At 45.2% G+C, this 23,984-nt stretch overlaps 1 protein-coding gene across 3 annotated transcripts in view; it reads right to left on the bottom strand.

Annotated features, from left to right (window-relative positions):
- ZHX2 (zinc fingers and homeoboxes 2) overlaps nt 1–23,984 on the bottom strand; it is a 74,190-nt gene that overhangs the window by 4,442 nt on the left and 45,764 nt on the right. For all 3 annotated transcript variants that reach the window (XM_059481123.1, XM_059481109.1, XM_059481117.1), the window contains one exon: nt 1,905–4,598. In XM_059481123.1, the coding sequence (XP_059337106.1) occupies nt 1,909–4,413 (2,505 nt within the window). In that variant the 5' untranslated portion in view covers nt 4,414–4,598 and the 3' untranslated portion in view covers nt 1,905–1,908. The remainder of the gene's footprint in view (nt 1–1,904; nt 4,599–23,984) is intronic.

The raw sequence follows: 23,984 nt of genomic DNA, 5'->3' as shown, positions 1-23,984 counted from the left end.
TTTTATAGTCAACACCTGTACCAGGGCACAGAGGCAGGAGGGTCACTCCATCCCTGGCACTGCTCACAAGCACAAAACCCAGGCTGCTGCAAGGAGCTGGTGCAGATCTTGGTTTCATAGTACAAGAGGTTTGTAAGGAACAGGGGTTTCAGGCAACTCCCCCTGCTCCTGCCTTCTTTTCTACTGCCCCTCTAAGCCCCTGATCTGATCCCTCTCCTCAGAATCAAAATTTGTAGCTGGAAGGGGGGAAAGTTCTGGAATAACAACCCAGAGAAAAAGAATCCCACAATGCATTTATTCCTCACACATTTGACTTTAAAAGGCAGATCAGATCCTGGCTCTCCCCTCTTATGTGGCTGCACAACAGTGGCACCCCAGTGTGCCTCTGGCTGATGTTCCCACATCCTTCTTCCTTTAATCCCTGCCTTTGACACACAGGTAACACCTGCTCCTCACATCCCTAATTACCAACTTTTCCAAGGATAATGCAAGACAGTGCCTTGCAATGCAGTCTGAATCTGTAAGATTTTGTTATAAAGGTGCTGTCATAACATTTCTCAAGATTAGCTAACAGAATTCACAGGTAAAAAAATACCACTGCAGGGTTGTTTTTTTTTCCTGAACTCAGAGAATGTCCAGGAGACTTTGGGACAATACTGCACAGGGAGAAAGTGGTGTGCTAGCCAGCAGGGCTCACTGCCAAAAACTGCACTTCTGCAACAGGTGCTTCAATCCAAGTACTGGTAGCTACAATAGCAGAAGTCTTAAAGACAAGTGTGCAGGCACTTCTATCAGTCCTGGCTTTTGTATTTATTTATTTATTTAAATTCTTATTTTTTCAAGAAATGCTAAAGTATATTTTACTCATTAGATGCCAGATAATTATCAATTTTCTCAAACAGGTTTCTCTCACTACAGTTTTTAATGCAGGATGCTGAGTTTTCTGTAGGATAAGCTCTAAAGTTGTGGTTTAAGGGAACTTCAGATTCAGGTATACTGAGCACAAAATGTTACAGGTTCCAGTGAACTCAATTCAATATGCAGGAATTACTGACAGTGCTTGTTCCAGATTTACACCTGTGCAGCTGTGATCAGAAACAGGTTTCAGCTCTCCAAATGATAAGTCCTTTTGCATTGGGAAAGATCATATAACCCCCCCATCCCCCCCTTAAAGCCAGGCCTTGCAGCTTGCTTTTAAATTCAAGATCCAGTGAAGAAGAGCTGCTAAACACCCACACAGCTTAGTCTGGGGCATTTCCTAAGCCTCTAGTGAGAGCAAGCAGAACAAAGCTAGACTGAAGAGAGTTCTCACTTGCAAGAGGAATAAAACACATTTGCATGAGCCACTTCAGTCCCACTTTTTTTTTTTTTGCTCACTTTTGCATAAAGAGGCATCTGTGTCCTAGGCCCTTCCCCCAGTGACCTTTTGTTTTCAGCATGGCAGGATGCTGCAAAGGAAGGACCTGAGATGCAAAAACAGGCACAGCCTCTGGTCAGTGATCTCTCAGCAAGGGGGTATTAGCAGCTAGTGTTACCTACTATTTCTTCGTGTGGCTCAGCTAGCATGTTTATTATGTAAAGTACATATAGGTTGTTTAAAGACAAAGTTTTAAGCTTTAATCACTTATTGAAAAAATAAAAAAGAATTTTGAAAACCTCCCTTATCCAGGACTTGACCCATAAGGAGACAAATAACAAGGCAAATGGCACTAACCCCTCCTCTATCATGCAGTTGGCTTTAATTTACAGCAGAATGGGTCTCCCTTTTGTTCAGGCATCCAGCAGGCAAAAAAGCATCCGGCAGGGATGGGCTCCAGGGATTTACACTGAACGGGGGCTACAGAATGCTGGAAGCACACCCTGCCAAAGGCAGGCTCAGAGCACCAGGGCACCCTCAGCATTACCTGTCTATACGTGGGAATTGTCTCCAGATATACTTTCAGAGTCCAAGTCTGGCAGCTCTTTGTGGCCCTCTGTGGGGGCTGTTTGGCTCCAGCTGTCCGTACAGTCCGAGGCAGCGTCGTCCTCGCCCACCGTCACCTCCACCCAGTTCACCTCTGCTGGCTCCTCGTTCTCCTCGCTGCCAGGGCCCTCGTGGCTGTTGCTGCACTCCAGCCTCTCCACCCCCTCTGCCTGATTCCCCAGCAAGGAGTCCTTCAGTGGCTCACAGTCTCTTTTTGCTCTCACCACCGGTTTCCCCCCATTCTCTTCATTCAGTTTTTTATGCTCCTGGTAATGCTGCCGAGACACCTCATTACCATTCTTTGGACTCTCAATGTGTTTTGAGCTCTTTTTCTGGCTTTGCTTGTTGTGACCATCACCAGCACACTGCTGCTGATACTGGTCAATCCATTTAAGTGACCCTGTTCTCAGTGAAGACCGGTTTTCCTTGAACCAGCGAACGATTTCAGTTCTCGTGAGCCCAGTCTGAGATGCCAGCTGGTCATACTCCTGGGGTGATGGCCACTGGGTCCTTGCAAATGTGCTTTTCAACAGATGAATTTGCTCTTGTGTTTTCTTCAATGTGGTGGAAGACCCAGATAAAGCACCAGGGAGCTGAGAGCTGGTCAGAAGTTCTGCCTGACTTATTGCACCATTGGGAGTTCCCTGATCCTTAATTTTTCTGTATGATCCCATCGAGTCCAGGACAGCTTGCTCCATGCTGTCCCTTATTTTTCTCCTCTCAGAGAACCATGAATCTATCTCCCTCCTATTCAGCTTGGTCTCCACTCGAAGCCTGTCCAATTCTCCCTGGGTAGGAAAAGAGCATTTTAGGAAACTCTCCTCAAGGGCCCTAAGCTGCTCTTGAGTTTTCTCTTTGAATCTCTGGGGAGGAAGATCTGTGTAGGGGTGAAATGACCGGCCATGTCGACCAGCTGAAGGTGCTATTTGATCTTTCCCTAAAGCATCACCAGGAATTTGCACAATGCCCCTCTGACTTCTGTACCTGTGGTCACTGAACCACTTCTTGATCTCACTCCTGGAAAGCCCTGTTGCCTCTATAAGCCGGTAGACTTCTGCATCATCAGGAAACTGGCTTGCCATGAAACTGGCCTTCAGCTCTGCTATCTGCTCCTTGGTCTTTTTCCTCTCACTGGCTGGGGTCACTGGAACAGCAGTCACCTTGGCAGGAATCTCAGGCACCTGGACTACATGAGGACGCTTGGCCTCTGGGGCACTTGATAATGTCTGTATTGTCCTCTTTTGGCCCTGGTTTGGGGCAACAGCAAGGGTAATTGGTGAACAGGAAACAGTTGAACCATTTGACACGGGAGTCAAAACCAGGCCAGTCTGGCCCAGTATCTGACAAGGCAAAGCTGTCTGGATGATGGGCTGTGGCATTTTTGCAGTTGCCAAAGGAGCTGGCAGGACAGTGATGGTCTGGGGAACTGCCTGGATAGTGCCATTGAACATCTTCTTCCTTGCTTCCTCCACTTCTTCAGGAGACCAACTTATACCGTGCTTCAAGCGCTGCGTAGCAAACCAGATTCGGATTTGTTCTTCAGGATGTTTGGATGCTGCCGTCAACCACGACAGCTCTGCTTGTGTTGGGTAAGGAAACTTATTAAAGGAGTTGATCATGGTTGCATTAGTGTCCAGTGCAGAGTTGTATTTGGTACTGTTCAGAGGGACCGGGACCTTGGGGACAAGGTTGATATTTGGTGGCAGCTGTACAGAGGGCATTACATGGGCTAACACATCATGGAGCAGGTCTCCATTTATACAGGCAATCGCTTCAGTGGCCTCAGTGATGATGCGGGGCAGAGCGCCATCCACGTGGTTTTCTGTAACTCCCTCCTCTGGCTTTTTAGATCCCTTCTTGGCTTCCCCTTTAGACTTTCCCAGCTTCATCACAGGTGCTTTATTTGCACTGACTCCCCCATGAAGTGAATCGTCACACTCTGGGTTCTCCAGCCCACTGCTGGTGACAGTGACATCGCTAGTGGCAGCCTCGATAGACTGCTCCAGGACAGTCTGATTATTGCGTTTAATTAACTTCAGTTTAAAGTTGGTCTCTCCCGGGTGGTACTTTGTGTTGTGGTCAGATAAAGAATCGTATTTTTTGGTTGTGAAGTTGCATTCAGCACAGACATACAGGGGGTTGAGAATGACATTTGGATGCTGGGTGTCAACGTGCTCTGTGAATTCATTTAGGTTTTGTGTCGAGTAAGGGCAGTACTTACACTCATAACCACCCTGGGGTTTCTTAGACTGATTTTCACCTGCGGGCTTCGCCTCCACCACCTCGCAGTCTTTGACTGAGTTTTCTGAAGGCCAGGTTTTTTTGGAGTCCTGCTGTGCTGCCCCGGTCCCTTTGTCTTTGGGAGCCTCTGCACCCTCGGCACCTTCCTGCTCCACGACCTCAGAGGTTCGCACCATACAGGGAGTTGTGGACTTTCTCTTGCTGGCCATGGCAGCTGCTGGCAGGGTGCTGCTGTCCCAGATGGTGGCTTCTTTTGACAGGGGGAGCAACGAACTCAGCAGATCTTGCAAACAGCTCCAAACTTCCCTGATTATTTGACTCTGTTTTGTTTAAAGACTTTCCATCCTGGCTGTGACCCTCAGCTTCGCCAGCAGACCCGTCAGCTGCATGACACCTGTGAAACAAAGCACATGTTGTTAGCCACTGATCAATAAAACACAGATTTAGCAGAAAGCCACAGCTCAAGGTGTGTGCATTTGCAAGGCATCTGCGTCAACATGCAACATTGAGTGCAACATTGTCAAACTCTTCTTCCTCCACATCATCATTTTAAGAGTCAACAATCTCCCCAAAAATGAGAAAAGTCATGGGTAATTTGCAATGAAGTGCACCACAGGAGGAAAATGACTGGAACAAATAAGATGAACAGACAGAGAATTTTAATTTCCACTAGACTCAATGTGTTTACTTAGGAAAAGAAGAAGATAGTACTATAAATACTGCATCTTTTTATAGAAGCTGCAATTCTATTAATTACTATTTTGAAGCCTGCAGATTTGAAATTGAGTGTGATTTATATTAAACTTAATTACTTCCCACTGTCACTTACCTTGTAAATATGACTACTAAATGATTATGGTTACTAATGATGGGTGATTTCTAAATAAAGCTATAGGATCTGCCTTGGTTGTAAAAGTAGTGGCAGAAAGAAGAGTTAATGTAAATCAACAACTTGCAAAGGTCTGTGTTTTGAGAAAAGGTGGGCTCAAAGAAACTGCAGCAGGAAACTACAGCAGATTTGTGGAGGCCTATCAAGTCTTTTCCAGATGAGAAGTTCCCTTAAAACACCATTTCTCACTCAACATTGACAGACACAGCTATCAAAGGCCACAGAAGCCCTCAGATTCCTTTTAAACAGGGTCCCTTTCTGTGACCCCAGATAATGTCCCAACTTGTGCATGTCACTCCCTACAGAATTAAAAAAAAACCAAAACAAAACATTTTAAAGCTTTATTTTTAATGCTGAAGCACTTCTGAAAGTTCCCAAACGCACAATTCTGTAACATGTATTTTCTGAAGGATAGGAGAGTCATCAGTCAGAACAAGCAAAAAAAAATTACACTAGCTTTTTTAGGATCTACACACACTCATCAGGACTGGATGAAGGTAAAAAGAACAATTTACTTGTCAAAAGAACTTAATTAATAAATTAAAAAAAAAGATAAAAAAGGTCACTTCCCTATTTGACAAGATGCTTTTTAAAATTTATCACCAATTCAAATTTGTTATTCTTCCTGGTCAGATGGTCTCTGGTTTCATAATATGTCTACAGATGTAGAAAGTATTGACAGAAAACTCAGATTTAACAATCAAGAAGCTCTTGGAATTGAGTGGGAGACAACACTGGTGTTCACAAACTGGAGGAGGATGGAAAGGGGAGATTTGCAGAGTGGGTCAGGCCTGCACTGAGTTCTGCAGAAGTGCTCTAAATCGAGAATTTGAACTAGAGATCCAATGTATCCCTATCCCTACTCCTTGCAGGGGGGACAGACTGGATGATCTTTAAAGATAATTTCCAAACCAAACCATGACCTCATGTCTAACCAAATGCACATTTGCTTATTGTGAATATTGTAAATTATAAGCTGAATCCTGAAACAAAGACATGGAGATCTAACAGAATAAAATATCACTGCAGTCACATCTGGACACAGCCAACATCAGCAGAGACTTTATAACCAGCTGAGTGCTGTCCCTGTAGCTGCTCCTCTCACTGGAGCCTTGGCTTCATGACAGAACCTCTGAAAGCAGCCACAGCTCCTTGCTTGTGTTTGCAGCTCAGGAACTCTGCAGCTCTCCAGAGCACAGTGCTGCTGCTCTGCCTGTCACAGAGCACCCCATTCCTGTACACATGGAAACTCAAACCATACCCTGCCAGGGGAAGCAGCCCCAGCTGGGGATAAGAGCAGGGATGGCAGCTCCCAGCTCTACAAACTCAAAATCCAGCAGGAAGCAATTCCCCGTACAGGGAATGCTCAGTGTCTGGATTCACCACGCAGCGCCTTTGGGTAAGGCTCTGGTGACACTCAGGCTGTGAGACAGCACACACCCCCTGGAGAAGATCCCATGCATGTTTCCTACAGTGCAGGTGCCTCTGCATAGCTGCCCACTGCCTTGTGCTCACAGCCACTGCCCCCCCCGCAGCTCCCAGCCCTGCCACACCCAGGCACGCTCCCGCACACCTGGGGAAGCACCAGAGCACCTGGCTGACCTTCGAGGGTGCATCTGAGCTCCAGGAGCTTCCCTGGGCAACAGAGCACATCTGCTGAGCTCTGTGAAACAGGCATGGGGCTGCCCACAGGCTTGCTTATGGCTCTGCCTTGGTCAGGGTGACCCAGTGCCACTCTCCCTAACCTAGGTCCACCAACATTGTCACCACCATTCCTCAAAGCATTTGCCTCTGAGCTAACATTTCCTTTTCTGCTTCCTTTTTTTTTTCCCTTCTGCCTTTGAATGATAAACAAACAGAAGAACAGTGAAAGCAATGATGCCTGGTTTTCTGTACATTTGTGCCTATTTACCCTTGAACTGGATCACACTGAACATTCTCTATCATTTCCACATATTCCTTCAAAATTCCCCTTCTACTTCGCCTCACAACTGTCCTTCCACAGCTATTCTGGCTGTGATCTGTGACTCGCTGTGTCCCACTGCAGGTGGGATCCCAAGCTAGAGACAAACACACGCCTGTCCAGTGCCCATCTTCCTGATCACTTATTTTCAACTGTGCTTGCAGAAAATTAATTTGCTTTGAGGCTTCTTCCCTTACACCAAATTTGGCTGAAACAGACCAAAAGATGAGAGAGACAGGGCCAGAATGGGCTCTGCAAGCCCAGCTGGTGCTGTGAACAGGGTGAAGGTGATCAGGTCATCTCACTCTCCTCTGTAGATCCCACACTTGTGATACTGACTTTCTGAGAGGAGGGAAGGGAGGTGCAAGGCAGTGTCCTGGCCAAGGTAATGAAGATGGAGCATGGCTCCTGAGATGCTCCTCTGAGTCTTGCTCTGCCTCCCAGGCCACAGCTGCACCTAATGGTCTGCTCCTGATTTAATGCATGACCTCGTGCAAAATTCATGTGGCAACATCAGCAAAAGGAAGAAAATTCAAAGGACATCAAAGACAGAGCAAGGCTTATTTATATTTCACTGAACTCCCCCCACCTCCACAGGAAGAAAAAGCTAGGAACATAAAGGAATGTGATGGAAGACAAAGAGTGGAGAAGGAGAAACATCTAGGTTACAGCTTTGAATCAATCAAAGGTTTCTTAAAAGTCAGACTAAATGTTTTGAATTCCTCAGTCTCTGGAAGCTCAGCAAACTCTCTGCTGCACCAAGCTCTCATCTCTCATGAGGACAGGAGAACTGTCCTCAAACAAGGATGCTCTGATACAGAGGAAGGGCCAAGGTCCCTTCAAAACATATCTAAGTGCGTGGAAAGATGAAAAAATCAGTCTTCTACAGTTTTTCCAGAAAATTTCACAGATTATTTCTTCTCTTCCTTCTTCCTTTCCACAGAGTGGTTTTCTGCATGTCTAATTGCTGGCTTTCTAACCCTACACTTTGGGTAGGTTTTTCTGCCACATGAGAATCATGCTGCACCACAGAAATCAAGCACAAGTCAAATGCTTCTTTTGAGAGGTCAATAAAAGAAACAAATGACTTTTAGTCTACAATGTGTAGTCTTGGGCACTCATAACTAGCTACAGTCTTTGTCCCTTTGACCCACACCCTGAATGATGGGGAGGAGGAGAAGATCAACAGGTCAGGTCTCCTTTCCTGAGCAAGGAGAGTTCATTGGGATCTCCAAGCAGTAGCTCCTGCAGGACCTCAGTAAGGATGTCATTTGGGATAAAGCAAGAGAAAGCTCCAAAAGAGGACTGGACCTCCACACCCAAAGCCACGTCCTTAGGAGATGCATCATGTACATTTGCAGGGACTGCCACAGCACATCCCAGAACGTTAGAGAAAGCAGCAAGAGCATCTCACAGCTTTCAAACATGAGCCACTTGCCAGAAAATCAAAGGCCCAGCACACAGCTTTAAATATGCAGTGTGGCTCCTGACAAAACTGATAAAGGATGCCACCTCAGCTCCTCCAATGCAAGGCTCAGCCACTGGCACAGCCTGGTGGCAACCAGAGCTGCAGCTCCCCCCCACCCCGAGCCCTGTCCTCAGGAATGCATCCTCCCAGGGCCAAACCCACATCTGATATTCAGTGCAGGGCTGCACCATGGCCAGGTCAACCTCATCCCTAAAGCTGGCCCTGTTCTCCTTATATTTTGTTATGGACAGGACTGTGGACAAGTAACCTGTATTTTTGGGCTGCTGCCACTGTGGAGAGTCCGCAGCAGTGAGGTGCAGGGCGATGTCAGCAGCTGCCTTGGGAGCTCACTGTGTCCTCAGGGGGCATGGCGAGGGAAGAGTTGTCATCCCTCCAGCTCACCTGCCACATCTCTTGTCTCCCCATACTGAAGGGTGTTGGAAGAAAAAAAAAAATCTCATTTTTTGAATTTTCTTTTTAAATTAACAAATGCACAAAGCAGCAGAAGGCAACTAGGTGAAAAAACAAAAGTGCTTGGCTCCAAGTAGAATCTGTCATTGTGAATGAGGTTTAAACCAAACCACAGCGAACCTGTGTGCAGGAACAAAACCTTTCAATCTGCTCTGCTTCAGCAAAGCCATCCAGGACAGGAGCACACAAGTTAGAAGCAATGCCTTCTTTTACACTTATCTCTCCACAAAGTGTGTCACAGCACTTATGACTGAGGGCCTAACCTGTCTTCTTTTAATTTCTGAAATTTGTTTAAATAATGAAATAATCCAGCCAGAGTCCTCTGATCAATGGAACTCCTGTTAAAACAGCTACAGAGCATTTGACAAGAGAATGAAGTGAGATCTTAATGGCAACTCTGTCCTTGACTGAGGAAATGCCAGATTTCCTATCCTGGCCCCAGACTGGGGAAACTGCAGAGAATCACACAGGAAAAACAAACAGGGTTTTTAGGCCTGGCTGGCACTGGAAAATGCTTGCCTCTGTAGCAATGCCACCTTCCATCAGCATAAGGGAACTGTACAGTGCAAGCTAAGGGATGATAAAAACAAATCCAAAAGGTTTCTCTTGCTGAATATTGAAATGTTTTCACTTTCTCACATCTTTACCTTGTGCACATAGCTAAATTTTACACCCGACTTCCACCACAACAAAAGGCAAATATTTGGGTAGAAACTGAACTCCTTTATCTGCACTGCTGTTCCCACAGGCTCCTCCAAGGTGGTGGCAGAGCAGGAATTTTCCATGGCACCTGGACACAGCTCCGTTGTAGAAAGCATCATTTAAAACCCTGTGAGCTCAAGAAGTGGTAGGGCAGGGGGGAGATAGGCAGAGATGCTGCTTGTTTTCCCTTACACCACAAAACATGAATGAGTCTGGAAAAGGCTGTCTAAAGAGAACCAGATTTGAAAGTATGTCTAATTCAAAAGCATGAAAAACTTTAATTTTAGCAGAAAGGAAAAAGCACATCAGAATTATCACTGCTTTGTGCTGCACCTTGCTTTCAGCCAAGGGCTGGAGTAAAGAAAGAGGTTGAACCTCCCAGGCAGTGCAAATGGATCTTTACTTTTCACAGATAAACCTCACTTTTAAGAACAAAGAGAAAAAACCCAAACACTTTAGGGACACTTGTGTAATTTGCCAATAAAATCTTTCTTTGTTTTTTCATCTTGCTGTGTTGTTTGCTCTGCCCTGTGCTGGCAGAGAGTTCCCAGCACCTGGCCTCATTTGAAAATGAACAGTGGGAAAACCACCAGCATGAGGATAACTGCAAATAAGCACACAAATATATAGCAGAGCTCATTTGCAAGGGCTGGCTGATGTTTGAAGACGGTGGAAACATTTTATTTTACTGCTCAGGAGCTCAGTCTCCACAATCAGCATCCTCTCTGCTACACAGGACAAGCAATAGCAAATTACACCCTTGTAATTTAACACCCACACCCCCCTTGTCTGAAGACGACATTTTATATCACAAAGGTAAAAACTCCTCCTTGGAGCTTTCCCACACCCCTTCCCCAGCTTGAGGACACAGCAGCAGTAGGAGAGGAGGAGCACAGAGCTCACCAGCAAGGACTTGTTGGGCACAAACTGTTCAGTCCCTGGCTTCTTGTGGAATACCACCCCACTTCATTTCACAGCAAGTGGATCTGAGCAAAGCTCAACAGAGATGCCAGGCTGTGCCCTGGGACAGCAGGCAGTGTCCACCTGCTGTTCCCCACCTTGCAAACACTGCAGGCTGCTTTTAAGGCACAGACACCTTGCAAACACTGCAGGCTGCTTTGAAGGCACACACACCACCTGCACCATCCTTTTTCCTGAGCTGAAGGATTTGTCACCCCTTCCAGGACGTGTGACCAACCACACCATGAGGGACCCCAGTGACTCTGCTCATTCCTGGATACCTTCAGCCATCTCCTCTCACAACTTTCCAAACCTGGGGGTCCTTGGATGCAAATGGTGTGTCCCTCTGTGTGCCTCAGACTTTAACACTGTGTGGCTGCCCAGAACTCACACTCAAGTTCAGAGCAGAACAGAAACTACCTGATATTACCTGACAGCACCATGAATCCCCCTTGACCACCTGCTCTTTGTCCAGGAAGGGGCTGCAGCAATGCAAACAGAGGCAGCACAGGGCAGAGCTGCCATCCTGCTCCCCCCCTGAGATGCTGAACTCACGTTCATTAAAGCTGTGGTAACGTTTTTCTCCTACAAGCACAAGAATGAGAGGGGAGATTCACATTTCACAGTGCAAAAAAAGAAACATGCCTAGGGTGATGTTCCTCCTTCCTTACAACTGCTTTCAGCATGCAGCTGCTACAGTAATATCAAAAAGCACATCAGCAAGCACAGCAAAAAACATGCTGTTGCTCTCCTCTGTGATAAAACACTTAAGAACATTGCTTAATTACATACAGAAGAATAAGTGGAAGCAAACCAGGGCAAATAATTCCTGCATGATTGTGACTGTAATGATTCACAAAAAAACCCAACAAACCCACACAGAAAGAAAGGCAGGGTTTGTGAATTAGGGCAGAGCTTTTAAAACAGCACTTAAGTCAGGCCAGATAGAGTTCCAACATCTCTACAGGTTTTTGTAAGCTGAATAAATCCCCATTAAAGGGGAGGTATGCAGACTGTTATAGTAATAATTTTTGCAGACATGAATAAATAAAATTGAAAGTTTGCATATGTTGGTGTAGACATCTCTAATTATAAAGAAAATCCCACATAGATATCTGTGGAATGCTGTGACCACGAATATTTTTCTACAGGCAAGCAGCAATGGATAATTTTTGTTTCTTTAAAGGATCAGAGACTCACACCTTCCAAAGGTGATCAAGAAACCAAAGTGCCTTTGGGATTCCTGACTTCCCCAGCAACAAGTTCTGTGAAACTGGATGTCAACACATGAATGGGAGCAGGAACAAACCGAGTGCACATCCCACCTCTGCCCTGCACCCCCCTACAGCACAGTCACTGAGAGACTCTGCGAAAACACAAAGATAAAACAAGAATAAAAAGTTTTGGTGGGCTGAGGGTAGAATGAAAGGGGTTTTGAAAGGCACCAACAGCTGTAGAAAATCCCAGAGAACTGCATGGTGAAATTACTCACATAAAAGCTGCCTCTTAACATTAACAGCTCAGCTGTGACATGACCACTATGTAGAGATAGAAAAACTCACTCTGAAAAACACAGGTATTTTGGGGGGAAAAAACGTCTGTGTAGGCTTCACCAGAATAGGATGTGTGGCAGCACCATGAAATAGGCTTATTTCAGTGTACACTGCTAATAGGCTGTTCTTTTGAACTAAAATGTTCTCATTCAAGCTGCTGTTAAGCCAAAGATGTGGGGAAAATGGTGGTATGAACACAAGAGGCCAACCCCTCCCCAGAAAAGGGGAAGTTGAATATTGCATGCTTCGAATTTGCTATATAAGTACCAATCTGCAATCACTGGCTTGTACTTTTTTTGCCTTTTTTTTAAATGCAGGCTTAATTCAGTTGCTAAAAACTAGATTAGGTCTGACCAGCTTTTTTTGCTTTCTGAAAAAAATCTACTCATGATTAGAAACTGCACTTTACAAACTGATTCATGCCCTGAAAAAATACTTATATTGTAGCAACAGTCACTTATTCCACCTAAAACATGGTCATAATCTTAGTGAAGGGCAGGAGATGGTCCTTCTCCAGGAGGGCACACACCAGAGCAGGAGGGAGAGCACTGGAGTGGGGACAAAATCCACATTTCCCTCCTTCCCAGCCACTGCTTTCTCTTCCAGAAAAAGGGCTGGCAACCCACAGCTTGCACACAAAAAGGGACATGTAGGTAACTGTGGTCACTGCAGCTCCCATTTCTTTGTGAGGTTGGTGCAGTCTGGGAAAAGCTTTTATTCCTTGCACTGTGAGCTCCTGCCAGAGGCACCCAGACCTGCTGGACCCCTGGCTTGGCTGCTGCCCTGCTCTGGAGTCACAGATGCTCAGGGACACAAAAGAAGCCCAAATCCCAGCGGCACCTGGCTGTGCCCTCCAAACCCAGAGGGTGATGGTGGAAGCCCTGCTGAGGCCTTGCTCTCTCCTTTGGGAAGGATGAAAACAAACTGAGCTCTTCCAAGCAAGATGATGAACAAACAACCCATGCAAGATACAGCCAGACACATCAGCAAATGTTCTCAACACCCACAGAGGGGCTGATCCTCCGTCCAACACCCTCCACTGGTGGCTTCCAGGGGCAGCAAGCATCAAAATAGCAATCATGTACCTTGTCAAAATTATCTCCTTTAATCAGTGGAGTGTTCAGTGGTTACTCCTAGGGTGGGTACTTGCATGTTCAGAAGAGAGAAATAAAAACCAACAGACTTCTTACAAGAAAAACAGAAAAGCTATAAAAGCATTCATTCTAATAAGTTTAATTACTTGTCTGTGCAACTCATTAAGTTCTCATCATTGGACTAAATTAAAGTCACTGGATATAAATAATTTTTCATACTGAGTTTTCATCCAGCATGATGTGCTAGGAGGACAAGAGACTCACAGACACAAAGTAAAAATTATCTGTTCTGCTTAGTGGGTTAATGTATCTGTCTTTTACTTTATGCAGGAAAAAAAATAATTTATCCTGTTAGAATGTTCAGCTAAACTTATTTTCAGATACACTTTAAAGAGCAATATTTTTTCTAGGAAATGGTGGATATGTTAAAATAAGTATTCTTTGCTTAAAACAGTTTTTATTAATAATTTCTTATTTGTTTAGATCAAATATCTAAACAGCAACATCTGGTCCACTTTCTCCTTCATGTCATCTGTCATTCCATAACACTGCCACCTAGACAAGGAACAGCTGTACACATTTCCAATTTAACTATATATTTTATATATTATCATATATTTTTTCTCCTCAGATTTTATTGTTACTATAGAGACACTCTAAGTTAAATTCTTCCAAAGCAGAAAGAACACGAGCTGTGACAGAATCAAGACATTCGGTTTTTTTACTTTGCTTACAAAACTTAAGCAACAGTGCAAAGTTTTCCTGCTTTAGTAGTTCTTACACTACTTGGCTCTCTTCTCAAATTCTTCTGCTCTGGGAACCACAGCACCCTGCCTTTAGTCAGATGAGTGTCAACTTCTTCCAAAATAAAATTATCAAGGCAAAATTACTCAAACAGGTAAATTGCAATGGGGAAAACAAAATAAAAATCACATGCACATTCTAGGTGTCCTTCTTGCAAGGCTGCAAGATTGAAATGAGCTCTAAATTTCTCCAAAAACACCCCAAGAGCTCTCACTTCTCAAGAAGTAGCCCCTAGAGCCCCGCATGCCTTGGCTCTGACACATACATGGCACACACCACAGCAGAAAATGGGAAAAAGCCCCCAGAGGACCTGATGGAGGGGAAGGAGAGAAGGCTGAGTCCACAAGACTGTTTTGGTGACCACTCCTAAGAAGTGTTTAGATTTGAAGGTAAAAGAGAAGAAACTTGTGTCCCCAGCATGTCATGTCTCAGCAAGACAAGCAGCACACGCACCTCTGGGAGGTTTGGGCCAACTCTTTTTGTCCAATATGGGAAGCAGCCTTTCCATCACCCTCATGCACCACAACTGCAGCACTGAAAGAGTCTATGGAACTCCCAGGAGACAAGAAGGAGCTCAGTAATTAACAGAAAACATTAGTAACCTGCATGTCTATAGCTGCACAGCTCCCTGTTTGACTCACTCACCATGTATTAGAAAAGGCAGATGGTTTGTGATTTGCGCAGCTGATGAATCACTGCACCTCTTTCCTCCCTCCCAGTGGCTTCTCTCTGTATCTTCCCATTCCCCAGTGAGACCTACAGATTGGAGGATAACACACCACAAGCAGAGCAGCATAGCGTCTCCTGCCACAGGATGGTTTTACCTGTGGCCCACAAGCACTGCTGCTCTCTCCTGTCCCATTTCCCTACCCACTCACCTACACACTGGTGAACTTAACAGCTATTGCTTCAAATTGTCTTCACTGACACTGCTTACACAGTCTGAACCTCTGCACTACTGGGAAAAGCTTTGGTACATGGTAATTTTGCCTTTTAAAACATCAAGTCTGGCTGATAAACTGTAACAACCAAAAATACCAATTTCCTGAATGGAAACTCTTGAGCTACAGTACCAGATGCTATTGAAGGAAGAAGCCCAAAAGCTGGGTTTGGGGTACAAAGATGTGTCTTGAAGCCCACCACACTGAGCACTTGCACAGCAATGAAAGGGAAATGTTTCACCTCAACACTTCCACAAGCAGGAGTTCAGACAACACCTCTTTTAAAACAGGACCACTCCTGGAAACTGCCACACGCCTTTTCTCAGGACTGAGCACCCAGTGACCTCCAAACTCAGCCAGGGGGTACCAAACAAATCTGATGTCCAAGGCACTTCAGGGCAGCTCCAATTTTAAGCACAGAGAGTCAGCTGCTGGCCTAACTCACACAGTTCAGTGACCTGCTCTATTAGGAGACAGACACCTATGGTACAGATGAACCCCAATATTTCTAGGAAGACATTTCCTTTCTCAAACCTGACTCAATTTTGTCACTACTATAATCAGACCCCAAGCTCCTAGCCAAGACAGAGACAAAAATCAGCACATGGGAAAGTTGGCTGCTGCTGCTGGTTAAGAGTGAGATGCTTGGAAGAATTCCATAGGCAGTGCTTTGTATCAGTCTGATCTCCTCAGCTTCCTGGTGATGAGCAGATTTGGTTCAACTGAAGGGCACTGCAAATATCTTGCTGTAAATAATTTTCACTCAGTCTCATCTTGCTGCATTTTACATCACCTTTTGTTGTGCTCTGCTTGCTTAAAGAAAAGTCTGTTTTAAAAGTGGCCTGGTGAAAAGTTCTACATTTAGAGGCTTTTCTTCTCTAAAAGCAGTGACATGACTTCTACCCACCATGTAAAACAAGTATTTTTTAGGTCCTATCCCCTCATGTAGGAGCCTGCCTTACATAGTTAATGACCCATGGTGATCAGAGGATCCCACTGCTCCAATATTTGGAGGTTTTACAGCTGTTAAGATACCCATCCTCACAGCAGGATTGTGAGTTAAGGCACTGCTGTTATTCCCATTGCTCAAATGGGCAATTAAGGCATGAAGAGAACATGGCAGAGGCTTTGCTAAATGGCCAAGTCAATTTACAGCTTGCTGCCACCCAAACTGGGTATCAGAGTGCAAAAATCATGCCTTACCCAAGGTCTTCAGCAGGGCTGGAAACTGCATCAAGGTTTTTGGTTACTGCTCCAATCTCCAGTAAATTCAGGTTACTCTCCCAGCTCACAAGTGGAAAACATTTAACAGCTCCTGCAAAAGCAGCTGGTACTCTTAGATTTGGTGCTTTTTTGCTGGGACCTAAGTCACAAAACCACCACAACTTTCATCAGGAGGCTCATGGGAGGAAGCAAAAGTCTAAAGATAAAAGGTCTGAACTTTTCTGTTTTCTCTCAGAAATCACTCATTGGGCCAGGTGCACATACACAAGAGAGAAGCTTCTCAGCCAAGGCTGCTAAACCTCCCCCTGTCCTTACACAAAAGAAAAGCTCCCTTCCTCTGCAGCTGCTGCAAAGCAGATCATAAGCAAACCACACCAACTCCTCCTGCTCTTCCTCTGCTTGAATCTTGAGTTCAAGAACTCTTCCCCTTTATACTTCTTCCCAAAATTCTGGAAAAAACAAGTATTTTAGGGAGGGTTCCCATGTGAAAGAGATCTTCTTGTGACAATCCCATCTCACACAGAGTCTGTGGGCACCATCAATACACTTGTTCCCTTCTCTCTGGAGGCCCTGCATGAGTTGACCCACACCATTTGCAGTCAAGAGCACACATTTGTTTCTGCTTGTTGGTGATACAAGCTGACCATTCCTAGCATGAATCACATTATTCCTTGGTCAGTTCCTCAGTCAGCTCTGAGGTCAAATGCTGAAAAAGTGACCATCTAAAAGATGCTTAGTTACATTGCTTTCTGTCATTTGAATCACATGCTGTGCTTGTGTTTGCTGAAGTTGTGTTACTACATCTCTTGCAATTCCCACTCAGACCACCCCTACATATAATGTCCCCCTCATTACCTTCAAGTTTTATCTCAGTACTTTGTTTTCAAAGTGTATTTCATTATTTCTCCTTCTCTTAGTAAGCACCCAGTCCTGATACACATACAAAGCGCTTTGTTTTAGTGTAACCCTAGGGTAACTGTGTGACAGAGAACCTACCACATGTTCCACAGAAGAGGCTGAGAGACAATAAATAAGGAGTCCAGTAAGATCCTTTTGAAACACTTGCATGATTTCTCTTCACTGCAGATTACATAACACTTTCCTTACTGGGCATTTGAGGCATCTAAGACAAGACCAGGACACCAATTTCTGTCTGCCATCAGAAACCAGAAGCCAGCTGAAGCATCACTGATGTTCCAGATGTCTACACCCTATGAAATGTGAAATCAAAAGCTGTTTGAAGTTATTCACCAAGTGACACTTTCTAATTTCTCCACTCATCCAAACACTCTCCCAATCAAATATTTAATTTCCTTAGGAAAATCGCTGATTATAAGTAAAACTTTTAATTTATCTCACCCCAAAAGCCAAACAAAACCCCCAGAGTTAGAAAGCCTTTCAAAACTGTGCTTACTTATGGGGAAAAGGCCTGTCTGGCCCCACAGGACGCTGAGGTTTCGGGTGGCTATGAACATTTCAGTGTCCCTACAGGCAGGCAGGCACACAAACGCCATTTTCCCCGCAGGTCACGGGACCAAATGAGCTTCCTCTTCCTCCCTGCACACCCTGGCTGCTGCAGTTTGTCACAGGGCAGAGCCAGTGCCCTCTGTGCACAGTAACAGCTCTGCTGCCGGGAGGATTTGGCAGGGCCACAAAGGACCTTTGTCCGCGCCAGAAGTTGAGTGCACAATGCAATCCTTCCCCCTTGTCACACAGAGCTGGCCTTCCCTGCCTGGGCTGGAAACACTGCCCCAGTGACTGCACCTCACAAACCCAAACATGTCCCCTTCCCCAGCACGGAATCCTTCTGCCCCTACCCAGGGCTGCAGGCCAGTGGGGAGCAGCCACTGCTTTTGGGAGCCTTTAATTCTGGTGAATTCTACCCAGACCTGCTGCAAGGATGAGTCTGAGTGAGTGCCACAGCTCTGCCCCTCAGCCTCTCTATACAACTTTTCCACCTAGATACTACAATACCACCTGAATATAAGGGTCTCCAATTTCCAGGTATATTCTTGTCTTCAAGAGGCCAGAAACCTGGCAGACTGATCTCATCTCATCTCACCTAACAGTATGTGATTCCTTTGTGCAACATTCCTCTGTTTGTGTTGGATCTCCCAGCCTGTGTGTGCATATATATGAAACTTTTTTGTCAATGCAGCAGCTCTGAATTCAGCCTGTCCCACCTTTCCCTCAACTGGCCCTTGAAATGGGGATCCCTAGGCCAGGACAGGAGCTGCAGCACCTTGGAGCTCTGGGAAAAGATGCCAACATGGGATGTGGGGGACAGAGGATGAGCACACCCTTACACTATTCTGCTGGAAAAAAGTGGGATTTAGCAGGATGTAAATGTCTCTGCATTTTTGTTTCACTCCAGAAATACAAAGAGGAAATGATTGCTGAATCATTCACAAACTACTTAATATCCCAATTCAAAAGAACCAGGGATTCTTCTGTAAATATACAGTGAAAGAGGGTGAAAAGGATCTTTGGAAGACCTGATATGTATTAAAAAATATTAGGAATTGACACAGTTGTAAATACAGTGAGATTAGCACAATCCAAGCCTTTGGAGACCTTCCACAGTACATGATACAAAGGACATGTTTTGTTTCTTCTACTTCTCATTTCAAGCATCAAGGGATACTGATCAAACCAGTTCCTACTTTCATAACCGAGCTTGATCTGGACCATCCATATCCTAGATGCTTTGGCACAAGATGCCCCTTATAATCCCAAACCCCAAAAGGAATCATGTTTCACATAGAGAAATTGAGGAATTCCGCCTATATTGAAGAATAAAATGCCAAGGAAAACAATGAGAGAAGAACTGGCTAAATCTCCCATTCATTTATTTCTAACCAGTGAAGGATTTGCCATCAGAACACCTAAATGTGACCAAGTACTTGGCAGTTGCCTCCTCCCATCTCCTCCCACAGGTTTTAATCCCAGTGTGCTCACTGTTCCCAGCTCTGGCATCGCCTCTCTGTCTCCCTGGTGCTGGGATTTCCCTGAGGGCTACTTCATACTCCTCCAGATGAAGAAACTGTAACAATGATGCTTGAGCAATACTTGAGAAATGCAGCAGAGGAGGAGAACTGCTCCATAAAACAGTTTCTCAATGAAGCATGTTTGTTTAAATATTTTTTAAAGAATTTTTTAAAACTCTGTTTCTTCTCCTCCTGTTTCTGGGATGCCAGGACCAGGCCTGCAGCAGCATGCCCAGGGCTTATGCTCACCCCACAATCTGCAGCAAACCCTCCTCCTTCCTGCTCTCTCCTCAGAGCTGCAAAACAGGCTCCAACCATCCAGTCACCAAAATCCAGTGTGACACTAATATTCAGTATTTGTTGGCCAAAACACGTGTGCTCCTTCCAAGGGAAGGAACAAAAACAAACAAAAAACCCCCCTTAATGATATAATTTCAAAAGACATTGATTCTGTGACCAGCTTGTGTTAATTTAGATGGTCACCTGGTTTTATAATGTTTGTGAAAATTCTTCTGTCAAAAAGAAACAGCCACCTAACACTCCAGTATGAACTCTGTGCAACGTGGCAGCTCTTTCCATGGCAACCCACCAGCAGCAAGCCTGCTTTTCTCCACAGACTTTGCTGCACAGAAAAGGAGGGCAGGGAAAGAGCTGCTGCAAAGCTCTGGCTGTTGCTGCCACCCTGGCAATCCTGCCACCCCCGGGAACCAAAACTTTGGGGAAAGGCAGCACTTCCACAGCCTCACTGCTGAAACGTGGCTTAGCCCCAGCTGCTGGGTCATTTGCAGGTTGCTTGGTTTGCTTGCTTTGTAAAGCCCAATCAATCTATTTTGTTTCCCAAACAGCATGAAATATTACCTTGGTAGTCCCCAAATCATTCTCCAAGCAGAAGGGAATGGAATTAAGGCAACTAGGCCATGCTCTCAGATGGTCTCCACATGCAACAGCAGGATGCTTACTGAGGGCATCTCCTTCTGGAGAACAGACAGACAGACAGACCTGCCACTGCCCTGGGCAGCCTGGCCAGTGTGGAGGGCAGGCAGGACACCCATGAGCTCCCTGATGTTCTGCTGGGACCAACTGGAAAACAGCAAGGCTCCCAAGCTTGTCTCTGCCACTACACATTTCCCTTCTAAACACAGCCCCTGCCCAATTCAGCACCCTCACACACAGGGGAGCTAAGATCTTGTCTTTGGCTAGTTCTGAAGGCAGCCATGCAGCCAAACCTCTTGTGTCACTACAGGCAACCCAAAACTGAGCCACAAGCTCCCCAGACTTCCTCCCCTCCTCCTCCTCTCCGAAGCACTCCCTCCCTCCCTGTCTCATCACCTGCAAGGATGCCTCAAGCACTGTGACAGCCCACACTGGAGTGGTCCTGGGTTATTTCTCCTGAAGCTTTATGAGATTTAATTACACAGCAGTTTCTGAAGTTTAAAAAAAACCACATTCCACACCAAGAGCTGATGCTATTATTTGAAGTGACCTGACCCCAAAATCCAAATAAGAAGCAGGGAAGGGGACAAACAATAGTGCCATCAGTAAGGCTGGAGATGGCAGAGACTTGAAACCAGATCTCAGAGGAGCATTCATCAGCCATGACCTCTCACATCTACTGTGGATTTTAGACATCTTTCCCACAAAAGCATTGACAAAACAGACACTTATGTGGGAGCTCATTTCCAGCAGATCAGCTGCCTTCTGCCAGGGAAACACTCACCCATGAACATTTCCTGAAGCAATTCCTACCTCAACACTTCTGTGATATTCAGGGAACTAGGTCAAGACTTACTGCAGGCTTCTCACCTGAAAGAGGAGCCTGAGGAAAAAAAAATACTGAATTACTTTTGTCTTTTCTCCCCAAAGTTCCTCTTCTCTTCATGATTTCTTTCCCTTGTGGAAGAGATCTACTTCTCCTCCAACACCTTTTGTCTTCTCTACCCCCATCAAATAATTCACAGAGTGAAGGAAGCTTAGGCAGAAGAAAGCAGACAAACTGTTCACACAGTTCCTGGCTTGTGTGGTCTCCTGAAATGCTCCAGAGAGGCAGTCCCTGCAGAGCAGGGCTGCTTTGGGCTTGCAGGGGAATTGGGCTGTATGTGATCCAGTTCATTCTGCTTCCCTGGTATGTCCTGTGGACTCACAACACTAAATTAAAGGATAAAATCAGAGGGGAGAGAAAGGGAACAAACAAGAAATCCTTAAAATCCCACCCTGCTCATGCAGACCATAGGCCTCTGCTGCCTTTTTGAAAAAAATATAATTTCTAAAGCAAAGTTGTCCCATGTGTGGTACTGCAAGAGGAGGAAAGAGAGCCAGGAAGCAGGAAAAGACTGCAGAGCCTGCAATGGAAAATCCTCACTCTGTCACCAAGCAGTTCTCCTGTAACACTTATTTTAATAAAGTGAATATGATGAAACACAGCCCAGTTGTACACAAGACTGCTGAGAAATTGGATCCGGCTGCTGAAATCAGCTCTGGAACCCCTCCTCTCCCAACCCTGCCAGTTCACATCAGCTAATTCCATCCAAAGCACCCCCAGCCAAGAAGGGACAGGAAGGAGAAATGAGACAGGATGGGTCAACCCCACATTTGATTCATCTTCAGTGCAGGGTCAGCGTGTAAATCTTTACTGGTCTCTTTTGTCACTCGCCAAGGTTCAGATGTGGCATCTCTGGCTGTCCCCTAATGATGAAAGGTGACACTGACAGACTTCAAGGGCAATGTCCATGGAACTTGGCCTTAGCTCTTGCATGAGCAAGTGATAAAATAGCCTTAATATTAGGTATAAGAAAGCAAATTTAAAAAGGGCCTCTTGTTTTTTTCTCATAATTTGCTTTTAATTCTAGATTTTATTCTTTTAAAACTGAATTCAAACAAGAATAGACAGATTCTCCTCCTTTTGTGGAATAAATCAGCCCAGCTGCTGAGGTCAGTGTTTTCAGACCAACACATGAATGCAGAAGATGTGTCTGAGGAAATTCAGTGCCGGCTGATTCATCCTTTAGAAAGGATGAAGAACAACCATCCTGGCACATCAAGTTTGTTCCTTTGAAGTTGAAACAATTCAGTGGTGGTATCAAGATGGCAGGAACTGGAGGGGGAAAAAAAAGGCAACCCTATCCAGACTGCCCTGAAATATCTTTTCAGGCTTTAGGTGCTGAACAATAAAAGATCCTCCATGGTCCATCAAGTTTGCACTGAACACAAGTGAGGTGAAGGGCATCCTTCCTCGTTCACTTCTTGCATGGTGGCTGAGCACTGCTGCCCTCCTCATGTCCCCTGCCACAGACATGCACACAGACACAGGGCAGCAAAGGAAGAGAAACACAATTATATGACCCACTGAAATGTTTCCAGATGGAATCCACACCTCAGGATTTCACAGGAAACAAAGCATAGCCTGAAACTTGTGAAAACAAAACTGCACAGCAAAAATTCACCAAAAGCACAGTAGGAGAGGAAGAGTGAAGACAAAAAGTGCACTCAGATTTAATTCAGATTTGGAGAAATCAAGAGGGTGTTGGTGGAGAAAAAATAAAAAGTCTTTTTTCCTTGGACAGCCCCATTTCAAGATGCAGGTACACATTCACACAATGTGTATCTAGCTATATAAAACCAGCACATACCATCTCTGTTTCCTTAGAGTGTAAATAGCATCAGGAAAAAAACACCTTTCAACCTGTCCCTCTGCTAGCTTTCAGTCCCAAAAGTGAGTTGTACGAAGGGCTGTCTGAAGATGCTCAGTAGCAGGTCAATCTTTCCCAGCAGGTAGGAAAGCTATAAATCAATTGCTTTAAAACAAAAAAAAAGACAAGGAAAAAAAAACAAAAAAACCAAACCAAAAAACCCCTGAGGCTTGCTGGGAAGAAGTAAAATTGGGGGGAAAAAGAGGTAAGATGAAAAGAACCTGTAATCCCTTTAATGCAGCACTGAACTTCTTCTGAAGAGAAAGCACAGTAATGATAAGAAAAGGAAAGAAAAGCAAAGAAGAAAGCAGCCCATTGACACTAGGTACCTATATATTTTTTTAATGGGCATTAGGTCAGCAGGGCATTTTCCATCTGCCCTGCTTAAACCAGAGCTTGATGATGTTACATGTGTGATTTTAATACAACATTTATCCTGGTGGGACTGTAAGTTTGTTCTGTGTGTGTGTGCACATGGGTATTTTGATGGGCTCTCCTGAGGGGAAGGGCAATTTGTAAGCAGATGATGAAAACAACAGATTTTGGGTTGCACTTCTACTGATTCTGGGGTTGCTTGGAAGGGAGAGAGAAATAACTCATCAGCAACAAAGGGCTATGAGGACTTGGAGAGGAAGGGAAGAGGAGAATGAAGAAGAAACAACTTTGCCCTCAGCCTCCCGCAGTCCTTCTGGGTTTAGCTCAAATGGCAAAGGGCAGCCCTGCTGCTCTGGAATCCCCCTGGGCAGGGGCAGCTCCCCTTTACCAGCAGGGCCCTGCTCAGGACTCCAGGCTCTGCTCCCCTGCCAAATGCACAGGAGCTGCCCTGACCCTCACTCCTGCCCAGTTCTAGCCCAACCTCCAGGCCTGCCCATCTCAGCTCAGAATCCTGGTCAAGGCAGCAATGATAAAATACATTTTTCCTATATTTTTGTTAGTCATCTGATGATTCACATGGATAAAGAGATCACAGTCTTCCTCCTTCACAAAGTCTACATTAAAAGGAAAGATCACCATTCCACAATCTGCTTTTCTTTCAAA

Source organism: Ammospiza nelsoni, chromosome 1 (genome assembly GCF_027579445.1).
Source record: "Ammospiza nelsoni isolate bAmmNel1 chromosome 1, bAmmNel1.pri, whole genome shotgun sequence".
Taxonomy (NCBI): Eukaryota; Metazoa; Chordata; class Aves; order Passeriformes; family Passerellidae; genus Ammospiza; species Ammospiza nelsoni.
This window is presented reverse-complemented; position numbering and strand designations above follow the sequence as displayed.